At 41.0% G+C, this 17717-nt stretch overlaps 1 protein-coding gene across 2 annotated transcripts; it reads left to right on the plus strand.

The window, feature by feature from the left end:
- The first annotated feature begins 9720 nt into the window (after positions 1 to 9720).
- On the plus strand, positions 9721 to 13555 carry LOC120438960 (nuclear factor 7, brain-like). 2 transcript variants are annotated; one of them, XM_039609572.1, is made up of 2 exons: positions 9721 to 9812; positions 12093 to 13555. In XM_039609572.1, exon 2 carries the CDS (start codon positions 12110 to 12112, stop codon positions 13496 to 13498), a length of 1389 nt encoding a protein of 462 aa, XP_039465506.1. In that variant the 5' UTR covers positions 9721 to 9812; positions 12093 to 12109; the 3' UTR covers positions 13499 to 13555. The 2 variants fall into 2 exon arrangements, with proteins under 2 accessions (XP_039465506.1, XP_039465507.1); XM_039609573.1 differs by lacking the exon at positions 9721 to 9812 and adding an exon at positions 11907 to 11991.
- The last annotated feature ends 4162 nt before the right edge of the window (positions 13556 to 17717 follow it).

Here is a 17717-nt window from a genome sequence, read left to right on the forward strand (position 1 = left end):
TAAGACAGTAAAGGAATTTATGTGTTTAGGAAAAATGATTTCGTCCAAATTAAGTGAGATCGTGGAAAATAACTATGAAAGACTTTCTAGAGAAATAACAGAGATAGTGGACAGATGCATATCTCTACCAGTTTCTTTAATTGGTCGGATTAACATATACAAAATGAGTATACTGCCAAAGGTGCTTTATGCGTATCAGAACATCCCCCTGCCGCCTCCTGTTGATTGGTTTAGCAGGATCAAAAAGCTTGTTCTCGGTTTCTTATGGAAAAATGGGAGACCCAGGATAAGATTGTCATTGCTACATCTACCATACAACGAGGGTGGTGTCATGTGTCCAAATATTGAGTGGTATTACTGGGCATGTCAAATCAGGTCTATAAGATACTATTTTGACTTAAATAACGCCCCACAATGGACAGAGATGGAAAGTATTAATTTACATCCATCTTTACCTTTATATTTTTTCTCAGACACAGCAGTAAACTTGATTAAAAAGGCAAAAAATCCAATAGTAAAGAACATGGTCAAAGTGCTGTATGATGTAAAAAGATATATGAAGGAACCTGATGTATTGTCACAGTTTACACCGATGTGGGGAAGCCAGGATTTCAGACCAGGAAGAGAGGATAAAGTTTTTAGACAATGGTCAATTACAGGACTCCAAAAAATCCAAGATTTGTATACAACAGATTCTCAAGATATGATGTCCTTTGATATGCTTAGACATACTGTTAAGAGATTTTATTTAATCAACTGCTTAATGTTTTTCCCCAAACAGGCTTGTGAATGTACAATGATGTTCACATATTTTATACTACATGTATCTTGTCACTACACATGCACATGAGCCCTTGCTGACTTCTAAGAAAGACACGTAACCCTATTCTGCCGTTGGAAACAGGAACCAACTGGCTTCTGTTTCCCTTAAGATAGGCTGGACCAGTTCCTGTTGTGACAGTTGAACTATATGTTTTATGCTTATCACCTTGTAAGGAGTTGTATGTTATCTCTTCCTACATGTGTCTGTGACGTAAACATGCTTGAGTATAAATAAAGCTGACTACAACGCCTCGGTGTGAGTATCATCCGATCACTCACCCGTGCACGTAGCGCTGCGAACTAACTCTGACTGTCTTTGTATTCTTTCAATGTGTTTTATAATGTCTTACCACTGACATTTAATTGGTCCTTCGAGCCGGAATGTTGATTGATATTATTATATCATCTAACTATTCACAGACGGAGCCACTGGATCCTGACGTCGTGACTACCTGCACTGCAACCACCGCTTCTAGCGAAGCGAGGAAAAGCCCAGAGTTGTAAAGTCGCCTATTGGCCAGTATCTTATACAGGTCCACGACGCCAGGACCCGGTGACGCCGGAAAAAAGAACACAGCGCAACATTGAAGGTGAATATAAAGCAGCCAGAAACACTTTGCGTTGAATAATCGATTTTTAGCCTGACACTGCTCAAAGTAGAAGGGTCCTGTGTGGACCAAAAGGACAGACGTGTCCTATTGTAAAACGTCCTGTGTGGACCGGGCCCTGTGTGGACCCGCACGTAAACGCTCGCCTGTGTAAGACGGGATAATTCGCCCTGTGTGGGCCCATTCCGCAACAAAAGTAAAGGTTGGTAGCTCGTGGTTTCATTTCACTCCGGGAGTGAAAGGTAACGAGAGCGTCAAATAAAAATAGGATTTTTTCTAAACGCGCTGTATGTTCCCTGAGGAGTAAGTGCTTCATTGAATAGGAACTCTAGGTTCCTGCACTACTCCTAGTGTTTTCCTGTGAGTACTGAATGGTGAGGAAGAGAAAGGTTGCGCATCAACGCATAAAATTAAGTCCGCCCTGAATTTAGTTCAGGGTAGAAGGCTGACTTAATAACCTTCTCTGACTCTAGTACCAGAACGTCTCACAGTGTGTGCTGGCAGTATTAATAAATCAATAAAATAGTATTAATAAATAAAATATAAATATTGTATCGACTAAATAAAATTAGAAATGGGAAATAAATCCACAAAACTCACTGCTGACGAGCAGTGGTTAGAGAAAAATGTCCAGGCGCTGGACAAATTAGTGCATGTAAATGGAGGGATCCCCCCCCAAAAAAATTTTAATGTCCCACATGGGAGGGAAAATGTAGCCCCTCCGCATTGACTTTGTAATATTTTAAAGCATGGAAAGAGGAATGAAGTGGAATAAACAAAAGGTTAAATTAAAATAGAGTTTATCTAATGTATTCAAATTAATAATAGGAAGGATAACAACCTGTGTACTAGTATTAACAATGAAACATAGTTGGCATGATGACCGTGCCTAATGAATAGAATGCAAAAATCCAGATAATTCACACGAAAATATATCAAATAAAAAAGAGAGATGCATAAGGTATATTAAGGCTGTGTTATTTCCAGCCAAGGAAAGTGTGAAAAGGTAAATGTCTCCAGCTTGGGAGGGGGTGAAACTGCAGATCACCCCCAGCCCTTGATGGATACATAATAAAATATATATATATGAAATATAAAATAATAAACTATTGTATATTAGTAGTAAAGTAGTGTATTGTAATATACTATTGCTGTTATAAAAAGGAAAAACAATACAATGATAACATTAATAATGACATACTATTAATAAGAAGAGGCATCTCAGCCTGTTATGATGTGAGGTGGATAATTGTTGAAAGTAGTCTGAATCAAGCTTAAGGTTTGCTCAAACTCAGTATAATAATATATGAGATTTTGTTAAGATGAAGAGCAAACCTATACTAACAACTAATAAGCCAAACCCTGTATACAAAAGCTAAAGCTACAGGTTTGAGAAGTTGAATCAAATATGTGGACACTACCAAGCTAATGAGCAAAGTTACACACTTTTTATATTGTATTAATTTTTTGTTTTTCAGAGCAGAAGCTGCATGATATTAAAAGCTCACACATGCAGCAGTCTGTGAGCTCAGTTTTTTCCTCACACTTCTGCTTTGTTTCTGACAGCAGTTCTTTTTCTTTTTGTTTGTTTGTTTTGTTGGTTTGAAAAACAAATTTGTGATCATACTTGTGGATCACAGTGACACGAAATGATTAGGCACATGATTTACTGATGCCTAGTTTTAGAGCTGGGAGCTATGAGCTGTAAGCAATGCAAAGTTTTTCCCAACTTAGAAGTTTGACATATGTAACATGTGTGAGATACATGAATTCTTTTAAAACAAAATAGAAATTGTCTAAAATGCCTTAAGTAATATGTAGTGCTGTATCTACAAAGGGAAAAAAGAAGAAGCATTCAGTAACTTGGAAATAGCCTTTCTATTTACATGCAGATGGAAGTGCAGGTTACATGAAAGCTGTTTTAACACAGGCATTTGGAGATAAACAACGTCCACTTGCATTTTATTCTTGCAAACTAGACTCAGTGGCCTCAGGCCTACCAACCTGTGTACAAGCCTGTGCAGCAGCAGCAGAAGCAGTTAAAAAGTCGGCAGACATCATACTCGGCCACCCGTTAATAGTCAAGGTCCCACATGCAGTGACCTCAATTCTATTACAAGCCAACCTATCATATTTGACACATGCCAGACAGCTGTCATATGTAGGAATATTATTGTCACAGTCACACATAAATATAGAGAAATGTGGTCAGTTGAACCCAAGCACCCTACTTCCTGCGGAAACAGATGGTGACACGCATAGTTGCCTACATAAACTTGATGAGGAAACGAAACCAAGAGCAGATATATATAGCTCACCGCAAACAACCTTTACAGATATTTTTGTAGATGGCTCTGCTAGCAAAGATAAAACTGGAGGAAACTGTGTGGGTTACGCAGTAACCACAATTGATACTGTCATCGAGGCACGACCTCTAACTTCCACACATTCGGCACAAAGTGCGGAACTAACAGCAGTTATCCGTGCCTGCGAACTACATAAAGATAAAGATATTAACATTCACACAGACAGTCAGTATGTCTTTGCTGCAGTACACCATTTCGCAAAAATATGGCAAAACAGGGGCATGATCACCTCCACAGGGGCACCAGTACAACATGGTAGTCTTCTGAAAAAATTACTAGAAGTAATCACATTACCCAGAAAATTAGCACTGTGCAAATGTGCTGCACATCAAAAAGATGACTCTTACATCACTAAAGGAAATAACTTTGCAGATAACGCAGCAAAAGAGGCTGCACAGCAAAAAACGAATGTTCTTACATTAACCTCGTGCTCCCTGATACCAATAGAAGTCCTTAAAAACGAACAAAAGGCGGCACCACAAAATGAAAAATCCTCGTGGTTAAAAGATGGCGCAATTCTGAAAGATGATATTATGACGTGTAATGGGAAACCTATTTTACCTAAATCCCTACATAAAACAGCAGCATTAGTGACACATGGGCATTGCCATTTGTCAACAGCAGGGATGGAAGATATTCTTTCTAAACAATTATACTCAAAAAAATTTTTTTTTTGAAAACTCAGCTAAAGCATATATAAGAACATGCATGATTTGCCAAAAACATAATGAACAGGGAAACCTTAGACCAAAAAGAGGTAACTTTCCCACACCACCTTATCCTTTTCATACAATCCACATGGATTTTATTGAATTAAATGAATGTCAAGGCTCAAAATACGCTCTAGTGATTATAGACGTATTCCCAAAATGGCCAGAGGTTTACCCAGTGAGGAAAAGCTCAGTTGCAAAAAGTGAACCTTTAGACAAATCTGTCAGAGAAACAGCTCTGGCAGAATGGATGGCAAAACTACTAGGATATTGTTTTGAACAATAAACTGCCGAGTGATATCTCTCCAGTGTCTTGCAGGTTGAAACCAGGTGATTGGATCCTGATTAAAGTACTCCAAAGAAGGAACTGGAGCTCACCAAAGTGGGAGAGTCCTTATCAAGTCCTAATCACCACACCAACTGCCTGTAAAATAGCAGAAAGACCATCCTGGATTCATCAAAGCCACTGTAAGAAAGTGAGTGACAATCCAGACATTTAGATGCCGACACCCCTAACTCCTGGTGATCTATTGGTGAAGGGAGGGCTGATCGGGTACACCCCGCCCTCTTGCTTCTTGCCGGTAGTCTACTCATCAGAGGTCACAGGTGTGTCTGGTCATCATGAAGACGATCGTCCTCCTAGTGGCTAGTATTGCACTCCTAGTGAGTTTATTAACACTCACCCAAAGGAAAGAAGATGAACAACACCACTAATTGTAATCAGATCGCTGCAAAAGGAGAAGGTGCCCCTGTGAACACATCCAACCGCTCTAACGGCACTTACTGGGTGCAAGGAATGGCCTGGCTATGTGGACAACGTGCTTATTTCATACTACCCCCAGGCTGGACTGGAGTCTGCGCTCCCATCTTCATATCAGATCACACGTTCAAAATAACTGTGAGAAACACCACGATGCCTCGAAGACGACGACGAGACATCTCCGCAGTGCAACTATATGACCCCATCTATGGCAGTGATGTGCCAGAGGAATTTAAGCTTTGGACCACCGGACCAAAGGTCCTCCACTCACTTTTTCCATGGGTGGGCACCGGAAAGAACATGTTAAGAATTGAAACTTTGGACTACCGCTTTGGACTGTTCCTGAATGCCTCGTGCAAAATCAACAATCAACAAAATGAAGAGCCCTCAGCCTGACAAGGGCCTTGGAGGACCTGAAGACCCTAAATGAAAAAATGAAAGAACATTCGGGAATCGATACTTCGATGTGGGACAGCTGGATGGACATGTTCGGGAAGTACCGTACTTTGGTGTCATCAGTTCTAGTGTCCATGGCTGTATTTGCAGCAATACTCACTCTATGTGGATGTTGTTGTATTCCCTGCATTAGAGCATTAATCAACAGACTCATAGCAACTGCCATCACACCACATGTTACGTTTCACCAAGAGACGATGATGTTGCTTACACATCAGGACCGAAACACAGACTTTGAAGAAGAAGAAAATTTTTAATTATTGTCAACAAAGTGAAAACAAACCTAAATGTTGACCATATTAATTTTGCTAAATGATACTCTGGTTGAAAATGTATACACAAGTGACTAGAAGTTGAAGTAGGTAGAAAATATTTGAACAACAGCAGGGAATGTTAAGAGATTTTATTTAATCAACTGCTTAATGTTTTTCCCCAAACAGGCTTGTGAATGTACAATGATGTTCACATATTTTATACTACATGTATCTTGTCACTACACATGCACATGAGCCCTTGCTGACTTCTAAGAAAGACACGTAACCCTATTCTGCCGTTGGAAACAGGAACCAACTGGCTTCTGTTTCCCTTAAGATAGGCTGGACCAGTTCCTGTTGTGACAGTTGAACTATATGTTTTATGCTTATCACCTTGTAAGGAGTTGTATGTTATCTCTTCCTACATGTGTCTGTGACGTAAACATGCTTGAGTATAAATAAAGCTGACTACAACGCCTCGGTGTGAGTATCATCCGATCACTCACCCGTGCACGTAGCGCTGCGAACTAACTCTGACTGTCTTTGTATTCTTTCAATGTGTTTTATAATGTCTTACCACTGACACATTCATATAATATAGATAGAAAGCAATTTTTCAAATATCTCCAAATTAGAAGTTACATTCGAGCAAAACAAAATAATACCTGCACCAAACCACCAAAATCAGAATTGGAAGACATAATTAGCAAAAGCTGCTCAAAAAAAGGGGCAATATCAGAAATATATAAATTAATAAGGTCCAAAGCATCTGAAAATTCGTTAGGAAGGTTGAACACCTGGAAAAATGATTTAAAAAAGGACATATCCATGGAACAATGGGAATTGGTTTGCACAAAAGCTCATAAACAAACAATTAATTCTAGACTAAGGTTGTTGCAATACAAATGGTTAATGCGAATATAAATTACTCCGGAAAAATTAAATAAGTACAACTCTAATAGTCCAGACACTTGTAATAAATGTAATGAAGATAAAGGTAATTTTTGGCATTGTATTTGGGATTGCAGGAAGATAGGATCATTTTGGGTTGCAGTAACACAAACTATGAAACAAATATTATCCGAAGAGGTTGTTTTGGATCCTGGCTTCCTTATTTTGGGATTGTACCCAGAAAACATGATGTACACAAAAAGTGACAGAATGTTTATTGATATGGGTTTATTACAAGCAAAAAGATTAATTGCACTAAAATGGAAAGAAACAAGGGAACCGAGTATCACACAGTGCATAAAACAAATGATGGTGGCTTTGCCATTGGAGCGGATAACATGTATACTGAAAAGGAAATTGGATGTTTTTGAGAAGGTATGGAGACCATTTGTGAACTTTGTAGAAGGATTTGTATTATCTGAGGAGGACGAGGACTGAGGACAATGACATTTGATTTGGGATAATGACAAATTAGGCCTTTAATGGAGTGATAAATTTGACTACTTTTTTGTTTTTCTTTTTGTTGTCTGGAGGAGTGTATGTTCATGTAGTATTTACAGTGTTGGACTGTTTGGAAATCACTAAAATGTAAAAAATAATAAAGATATTGTTGGAAAAAAAAATTTGATATGTAATGGTTGTATTGATGTATAGCTACTTGAAATAAAAATATACAGATAAGCTCTGGTGGACTTTGTTCTAGGTTTATTATTTTCATTTCACACTTAAAGCACATGTGTAGCTTTAACCTTGGACTCCCAACACGTAAAATAGCGACGGTTTGTCACATCGTCAGTAAGTTATGCATTGGGATGAGAATATGTTGGTTGTACAGGCACTGCTGACGTTCCTTGGCCTGGAGCAAATTTTCTCATAATAACCTCTCCAATGTATGCAGCTTAAAAATCATGGACATTAAAGTCTTAGTCAGGCACTCCACCAGCCTGTCAGTCTGAGGGTGGTTAACAAGGTTAACAACCTTACACTGCCAATAAAATCAGTCAGTCAGAATACTTTATTAGTCACAAAGGAAACTATATGGGTTACAGTTGCTCCAAGACAATAACGGTAACAGACTAAACTATATCTAAACAATACAATATGTTAAAGATTTTAAAAATTTAAGAAATAGAACTAATATATTCAAATCGCTCAATTATAAAATGTCAAGGAATGATTTCCTGTCTTCAGTGGTGCTTTTTGTTAATCTCAGCCTCTCACTGAGCATGCTCCTCTGACTAGCCAGCACGTCACAGAGTAGGTGGGAGGCATTATCCAGCATTGTCCTTATCTTGGACAACATCTGCCTCTCAGACACTACCCTAAAGGAGTCCAGCTCCATCCCCACAAAATTATAGGCCTTGCGGATCAGTTTATTTAGTCTGTTGGCGTCTGCAACCCTCAACCTGCTGCCACAGCATACAACAGCATAGAGGATAGCACTGGCCACAACAGACTCATAGAAAATCCTTAGCATTGTTCAATGGATGTTGTAAAATGGTAAATGGCCTGCATTGTATAGTGCTTTACTTAGTCCCTAAGGACCCCAAAGCGCTTTACACTACATTCAGTCATTCACCCATTCATACACACATTCACACACTGGTGATGGCAAGCTACATTGTAGCCACAGCTGCCCTGGGGCGCACTGACAGAGGCAAGGCTGCTGGACACTGGCGCCACCGGGCCCTCTGACCACCACCAGTAGGACCTCAGCTGCTTCTGGCCCTTCCTGAAAAGTGCAGTAGTGGTTTTAACACAGTCCAGTTTATTGTAAGTGTGTACTCCAAGGTACTTATAGTTCTCCACAATGTCCACATTGACCCCCTGGATTGAAACAGGGGTCAAGGTCTTCCTAAAGTCCACAATCACTTCATTGGTCTTTACCAGGTTGAGCTGCAGATAATTCTGCTCACACCACATGACAAAGGAGTCGACCACAGCCCGGTAATCTGTCTCATCACAATCACTGATGCATCCAACTACCGCAGAGTCATCAGAAAACTTCTGAAGGTGGCAGGTCTCTGTGCATTGCTGCAGCCAGTGGAAAGAGTTTGTAGGTGCATTGTGTTTGGCACTTGGAGGGAAAAGCAACTAGACTTCTTTAAGATCTTTAAGACATTTCAGCCCTACTTTGGAGAGGCTTCTTCAGTTATAAGATCAAATGGTGGAGAGTCGCAGATATTAAGCCCTTGTGGGAGTTGTCCCTTAAGAGGGTTCGTTGACCCATGTTGATCATGTGCCTCATCACATGAGCCGAGGTGTGAAAAAGTGTGGGTCATAATCACTAGACGTTTCCAGTGAAACCATTGTGAGACTCTGTCTCACTCTGTCTTTTGAGTTATTGAGATCAACTGGCACAAGATGTGAGTGGGCGTTAATGCATCATGAGATCTCATTAAGAGTTTAGAGGTGAAACATCTTCAAGAAACTTAAAGAAGTCCAGTCACTTTTCTTTCCAAGCTCCTTAGATTACTACAATCTGGATGACTGACAACCTGCACAGACATACATCCACTGTCTCTGCTGCTTTGGGGTTGATTTCGTGCAAAGATGATCCACATTTTTCCATGTTGTGGAAAAGTTTGATCGTGAGAGTTCTCAAACAACTGCATTGCTGCTTTCATCGACTGACTTTTGCAAGTGAAATGAGATAAAAACTGTTTATCATTAACTTTTACAACTCCTAGCCAGTTGATGTCTGAACTTTGGAATGAAACACACCCTTAGTTACAAGAAATAACACCACTGATTCTTCTAATGGAGGCTCACACTTGTCTTTAGACTAAACTAGCAGCTTCCTCTGAGTGAGTCCAGCTACAGGAGAGAAAAGTGGAAAACTCCAACACTGCTGCTTCAAGCTGCTGACGCTCCACACACTGAATGTGAGTTTGAGCAAAAACACGACTCAAAGGAAGTTTCAGTGAAGGTCGTAGAGGAGGGAGGGGAGCCAGGACTGACGGTAGTTCCTGTCTGCTGTTTTCAGCTTCACTCACAGAATCAATGGCTTCCAGATCAGAGAAGGACCTGTTTATCATTAACTTTTACAGCTTCTGGCAGGGTGATATCTGAACTTTGGACTGAAAAACACCTTGAGTTACAGGAACCTTGGTTGTTATAACTCAGAATCAGTGTTGGGACTAACGCGTTATTAAGTAACGCGTTACAGTAACTACGTTATTATTGTGGTAACGAGCACGGTAACTAGTTATTATGCCAAAACCAGGAACGCGTTACTCGTTACTAGGATTTAGATAGGCTCGTTACTCGTTACTTCGTGTGGTGGATATCGCGGAGCTTCCACAGATTCAGTAAAATTAACAAGTGGTGGAAGCCAGCAGGTGGATAAAGGAAAAGGGAGGCAAGAGGAGAGACCCGAGGCGGCCGCCGGTCCGCGTGTCAGGTGAACTGAACTTCAGGTAAGAAGTTATGACCTGCAGTCTATCTGGGTCAGATATAAACCAAGTTTAGGTGGAGTTTATTTTCGGTATGCTGACATTTTCGTACTGCGTGCTAGCTAGCATGACGGAGTTTCTATACAGCTGGGTGGGTGCTATGTTACTGATGTTGAACTTTATTTTGTTCATACGGTTAATTATTAGAGTTGCCAACCGTCCCCTAAAAACAGAATCGTCTGGTTTTCAGAGAAAATATTACGCTTTTAGTATACTGAAGTGAAAAGGAACACAGTTTGTCCCGGACTTCAGCTACAATGAAAAAGACACGAAGCTGAAGCTGCACAGCTGCCTCTTCTTCTCTCATTCTCTCCGTTTCTACTTCAATCACGAAACTGATCAATGATCAGCTGATCGGCTTTTCTCTCTTGTTTATTTATCGCCCACTTTGCGCCAGAAACAGGAAACCAGCGGATGTCGCGTTAAACAACAGCAGCACGTTTAAGCTTGATCAGCTGTTGTTAGAATTTATTTAATATTAATTTCTAGTATCAGCTGATGTTTGCTGGAGCCACAGCTGTAAAGCTGCTGGTCATGATATCGGTTTGGTTATCTGGTGAGAGGAAACATGCAGATGAAACCAGGAGATGTCCTTACTGAATCATCAGAGCTGAACAGGTGATGTAGAAACAGGTTTACCTTTTAGGTGACATGAATGAGTTGAAGGGAAGTTATGAACTGTTTCTGAGAAACAAATAACACCAGGATCCTTTTCTACATAGCTGACAGCTGGTAACTGTGCAGGGGCGGGTCTAGCAAAGTGTTGCCAGGGGGGCAGGTAGGGCATTAACAGGGAAAGGGGGGACAAGGAAATACTTTTCTTTATTATTCTCATTTAAAATGTCTCGCTTTAAAAAAAATAATTATCTGAGTCTTACAACAAACAATTGATAGATTGATACATATATACCATCAGAACAGTGTACATCACTGTCACAACAGTGTTTATTTTCATTCAAAGGCTTTATGATTTTTCCTATAATGGTGGGCGGTCTCTAGTCAAAATGCCTGGGACGATTTTTTGTCCCAGTCCAGCTCTGTATGCAGCTCATCTGCAGTCTGGTGTTACCTACATCTTCCTATTCAGAAGGCAGAATTTCCAAGTTCTGAGTACAATCAAAAGCACCACGACTGCAGTTTTTGTGTTGGACGTAAAAGCAGGCTAGAATCATGGCGGCGGTCAACGACGGTCCAGGCGTGGGATTTCTCTCGTGGAAATGTGCACATTATTTTTTCCTTTCTATTGGTAGGTGGCACAGTGCACTTGTGGCAAGTAAGCAAGCTAGAAGACTAGCAATCTTGCTGGGTATCCAGTTACGGAAGCAACACATTAACAAGAGAATTCTGAGTAAAACCAAAGTTACTTTCCCTAGTAACTAGTTACTTTGAAAGTAACGAGTAACTTGAAGTAACTGAGTTACTTTTTTAGAGAAGTAACTAGTAATGTAACTAAGATACTAATTTAAAGTAACTTACCCAACACTGCTCAGAATCAAACTCATCTCTATCCCAAACTAACAGCTTCCTCTGAGTGAGTCCAGCTACAGGAGAGAAAAGTGGAAAACTCCAACACTGCTGCTTCAAGCTGCTGACGCTCCACACACTGAATGTGAGTTTGAGCAAAAACACGACTCAAAGGAAGTTTCAGTGAAGGTAGTAGAGGAGGGAGGGGAGCCAGGACTGACTGTACTTGCTGTCTGCTGTTTTCAGCTTCACTCACAGACTCAATGGCTTCCAGATCAGAGGAGGATCTCTGCTGTCCGGTCTGTCAGGAGGTCTTCAGAGATCCTGTTCTTCTGTCATGTAGCCACAGCTTCTGTAAAGACTGTCTGAAGAGATGGTGGAGAAAAAAACGGACACACGAGTGTCCAGTTTGTAAGAGAAGATCTTCAAAGGAAGAACTACCTTCAAACCTGGCTTTAAAGAACTTGTGTGAGTCGTTTTTACAGGAAAGAGATCAGAGAGATTCAGAGGCTCTCTGCAGTCTGCACTCTGAGGAACTCAAACTCTTCTGTCTGGACCATCAGCAGCCAGTGTGTGTCGTCTGCAGAGACTCAGAAAAACACACCAATCACAGATTCAGACCCATCGATGAAGCTGCACAACAACACAAGAAGGAACTTCAGGAAACTCTGGAGCCCTTAAAGAAGAAGTTAAAGGTTTCTGAAGAAGTTCAAGTGAAGTTTGATCAAACAGCAGAACACATTAAGGTCCAGGCCCGACACAAAGAGAGGCAGATTAAGGAGCAGTTTAAGAAGCTTCACCAGTTTCTAGCAGAGGAAGAGGAGGCCAGGCTGGCTGCACTGAGGGAGGAAGAGGAGCAGAAGAGTGGGATGATGAAGGAGAAGATGGAGGCTCTGAGCAGAGAGATAGCAGCTCTTGCAGACACAGTCAGAGCCACAGAGGAGGAGCTGAGAGCTGAAGACGTCTCATTCCTGCACAACTACAAGGCTGCAGTGGAAAGAGTCCAGCGCTGCCCCCTGCTGGATGATCCACAGCTGCCCTCAGGAGCTCTGATAGACCAGGCCAAACACCTGGGCAACCTGACCTTCAACATCTGGAACAACATGAAGGACATGGTCTCCTACACTCCTCTCATTCTGGACCCAAACACTGCTCATCCAGAACTCATCCTGTCTGAAGATCTGACCAGTGTGAGACGAGGAGGAGTGAGGGAGCGGGTTCCTGCTAATCTAGAGAGGTTTGATTTGTACTTCTCTGTCCTGGGCTCTGAGGGCTTTTACTCAGGGACTCACAGCTGGGATGTTGAGGTTGGAGACAGTACATGCTGGGAACTGGGTGTGTTAGCAGAGTTTGTGAGGAAGGGAAACATACGGTCTGGATTATGGAGAATAGGTTTCTATGAAGGTGAATACTCAGCACGTTCACCATCAACTGGATTCAATGTTCTCTCATTCCAGAAGAAGTTCCAGAGGATCAGAGTGAATCTGGACTGGAACAGAGGAAAGCTGTCGTTCTCTGATCCTGATACTAACACACACATACACACCTTCACACACACTTTCACTCACAGGATGTTTCCATACATTAACACTGTTGATGAAGTGAAGGTGTTGCCGTTGAAGGTGTCAGTGTCAGTGGAGCAGATGAGTTGAGGATGATGATGTTTCTAATGTTGTTTCCTGTCAGTGAATTGAAGCTGTTAAACTGCAGCTGTCTGTCCTCCTGCTGCCTCGTTGTTCCAAAGCTCTTTGTTTCTCTTTTAGTTCTCACTGTTTCTTTCTGTTTCTGCTGTCCACCTTTTCACATGGAAAATCATTTCACTGTTTCTCACTGAATGACTCCCCAAACTAGATTTGAAATTCTATCAAGTTTCTAATCATTACAAGTGATTCATGTTTCTATTTGATGTGTGTAAATGGAGATGATTTAGTTTGCTGGGATATGGACTGACATGTGTTGAATGGGAGGAGCAGTTTGTTGTTGTCTTCTTGTCTGTTTATGACAACAATAAATATATTGTTGAAACAATGATTCATGTTTAACTCCATATATGAAATGTTTCTGATATTTGAATTCTGTTTGATTAAAGACTTTCTTCATGACACAAATGAGATTTCAGTGTATTAATAGAACTAAATAAGCTCAGAGTTGAAAGGCTGAAGTATTATGTACGTGCTTCACTGTCAGTATCTTCAGGGGGATTCAAAGGGAAACATCAAACTGCTGTAATGAGATAAACTATTGTGAAGGCGTGTAGAGAAAAATATCGGAGCTTTATTTAGTATCAAAGCGGAGCGTGTCGTCCAGCTGGAGGAACGCCTGCAACTGATTCACATGGAAACGTCAGAAGGAAGTTTGTAATGACGGAGCTCGTTTCATCAGCTCGTTTTTCCTTCATTTACAGCAGAAGAACTGAAAGTGTGTGTGTGGATTCAGAGCGCTCGCTGTCAGGAAAAGTAACGGAGGGGAAGAGATTTAAAGGAGCAAAGCGCTGTTTCTAGAGCCTTAAAGAGAAATCACATTTCCAGTCTGAATCATCTACATAAATCTGCATTCACAATCACTTCCTGTGTGCTTTAATTCAACGTCTGAGGACAAAATCAATCTCATGTTCTCTTCTTTTCGGCCTGTTGACAGTTTGTTCATCACATCATCACACTACTGAAACACTGTCACCTGGACAAACATTATTGTGAAAATGCAGGAACAACAGCAACATGGAGACATCAGACACATCAGTAAAATATGGTCACACACACCATCAGGGGTGGAAGTAACGAATTACAAATATTACGTTACTGTAATTAAGTAGATTTTTTTGGGTACTTGTACTTTCATGAGTAATTTTTCAAGTGTATAATTTTACTCATACTTGAGTACAATTGACACCATGTAATCTACTTATAAACTACTTATAAAATCAAAAAAAGCTACTGAGTACTCCCACAATTTGAATTAATATTCAAACCTTTCATCATTTCATCTTTCAATAAGGCTGTGCCATCACCAATTTAAGATGTAAGCAAAGAATAAACTCCGCTGCACCAGCAACCACAGGTGTCTACAGGTACTACACAGTGGAGTATAAACTAATTTATAGACTGAAGATTTGGAGACAACAAAGCCAAAATGGAGACAGAAGACAACACTGTCAACCGGACGAGTGCCCGTGGCCATACATGGAGGAATTTTTCATGTACAGAGGGAGAAAAGGAGACAGCGTCCAGATGCAGTGCAAACTTTGATCTCCACAGTGATATCAGCTTGAGACTAAATGAAGGGAGGGGGTGCAGGGGAGTCAGTGATGCTGCTCGGTTTGCAGTCCTGAATATGACGGCACAAGCAGGATTCACTGCACTGTTAATGTTAGCTATGTTATATTGCTGCCTCTGTTCGGTGGTGTCGAGCCAAACGGACTTTAACGTGTGTTTGAACGAGCTGACGGTTCACTCGTTAAGCTGAAAGAAAGATGCTTTAATCACAGGAGTCACACATGTGTCCACTGCACCATCTGGGAACTCTTCTTGTTTAGCACTCGTAATAACACAAACACTAAATCCTCCTTCTCTTGTGCTGTTTTGTAGCAGTGTGTACACCTGAGACTGTCACCTGTCTGTCTGTCCTGCTCTCTCTCTGTTTCTTTCTCTCTGATTGTGGAATAAAAGTATGAACATGTATTTATAAGTTACACTTGTGTTTGAATCCTGCAGCTTATCACACATTTGATTTCCATGTGTGACAACTGCAAGTGTCCAGAGTGAGGACAGACTGAGGGACCCACTGCTGCACATCATCTGTGAGGCTTTGAACCCCTGATGATCCACCAGGACAAACTCAGCAGTGTGTGAGGAAGAGGAGGAGGAAGAGCCAGCAGCAGCTGACAGATGGAGAGAATAGACCAGGGGTAGGCAACCTTTCTGATGGCGAGTGCCATTTAAAATTTCCTCAGAAGTCAGTGTGCCATATGATTGCATTAGCAATAAATTTAATAACGCTCTATATTAACAGTTACACATTATATAGAACCACTTTATAGAATTATATTTGTTTGAAAATGTTGGCAGCTATCAGCGAATAGTTATCAGCTATATTGAAACAAAAAAAAGACACTTTTTATCCATAACAAGAACTCCATAACAGCAAATGAACTGTACAACAGAAAATACAAATGCTATTTATGGTCTCCTCACAACAATGATAAGAAAAATAAACTGGACCAATATGGCATGTTTGTTAATACAGAGACACACATGTTAATGTGATCTCGGGTCTCCCACTCAGAGACACAGCTCTCAGAGTGTCCAGCATTCAGACGGCTACCTGAGGACACTCATGTGAGAGAAAATCTGCTCACACAGATATGTAGAGCCAAATACTGTCAATAAGGCCTCGGCAATGTTCTGAAGACAGTTAAACTTGTCAGGTAGTGATGTCCAGCAGGTGAAAATGCAGCTCCATGAACACACACACAGCTGTGGATTCCAGCTGCTTCGACGTCGCATTAACTGGCGAGACAAATTAGCTGCTCATTAAAGCTTTCTGGTTTAATCAGAAAATAAAACATTGGTCCATACACCTGAAAGTCCCAAAAATGCATTATGTCTCGAGTCTACGGATGTATCCGTGTATTTCCGTGGTACTGATGCTGTGCTGAGCGGAAAGCTCCTGAAGCTTTTGAAATGTCGGAATGTGGAAAGCTGACAACGTCCCTCCCATCAGTAGGCTAAGTTATTCTGAGCCAATTACAAGTTGAATCTGGTAGTTGGGGTTGTTAGCTAAGATACTGTCATTAAGAAGAGGCACAACTAATGTGTCTATGCGAGCTGATTTGCGATGTCCACTGCTGGCGCGGCCATTTATTCTTGATGCACCTTCTCAGATTAATTCACTGCATGTCGTGCCCAAGGCTGGACTGGGACAAAAAAACGGCCCGGGCATTTTGACTAAAGACCGGCCCACCAGGTATTAAAGCCATAAAGCCTTTGAATGAAAACAAACGCTGTTGTGACAGTGATGTACAGTCTTGTTGTTATATGTATGATTTCTATTCATTTTACGTCATTTAAAAACTTTGGTTGTAAGCTATTTAATAACAGCCAGACATTTTAAATCAGAATAAGAAAGTATTTCCTTGTGCCCCCCTTTCCCTGTTAATGCCCTACCTGGCCCCCTGGCAAAACTTTGCTAGACCCGCCCCTGCACAGTTACCAGCTGTCAGCTATGTAGAAAAGGATGCTGGTTTTATTTGTCTCTCAGAAACAGTTCATAACTTCCCTTCAACTCATTCATGTCACCTAAAAGGTAAACCTGTTTCTCCATCACCTGTTCAGCTCTGATGATTCAGTAAGGACATCTCCTGGTTTCATCTTCATGTTTCCCTCTCACCAGATATACAAACCAATATCATGACCAGCAGCTTTACAGCTGTGGCTCCAGCAAACATCAGCTGATACTAGAAATTAATATTAAATAAATTCTAACAACAGCTGATCAAGCTTAAACAACCTGCTGTTGTTTAGTGCGACATCCGGCGGTTTCCTCTTTCTGGCGCAAAGTGGGCGATAAACAAACAAGAGAAAAGCCGATCAGCTGATCATTGATCAGTTTCATGATTGAAGTAGAAGCAGGAGAGAATGACAGGAGAAGAAGATGCAGATGTGCAGCGTAACGACAGAATAAATCCAGCTTTCTTTTCATTCTAGCTAAAGTACGGGACAAATTGTGTTCCTTCTCAGCTCAACACGAAACGTGTAATAATTTCTCTGAATGCGGGACGATTCCGTTTGTATGGGACGGTTGGCAACTCCACTAACTAACCTTATGGATAAAATAAAGTTCACTATCAGTAACATCATAGCACCCACCCAGCTG

Source organism: Oreochromis aureus, linkage group 3 (genome assembly GCF_013358895.1).
Source record: "Oreochromis aureus strain Israel breed Guangdong linkage group 3, ZZ_aureus, whole genome shotgun sequence".
In the NCBI taxonomy this organism is placed as follows: Eukaryota; Metazoa; Chordata; class Actinopteri; order Cichliformes; family Cichlidae; genus Oreochromis; species Oreochromis aureus.

Excerpts from the sequence above, each read along its gene's own strand:
- LOC120438960 (XM_039609572.1), top strand. The coding sequence starts at position 12,110 with ATGGCTTCCAGATCAGAGGAGGATCTCTGCTGTCCGGTCTGTCAGGAG.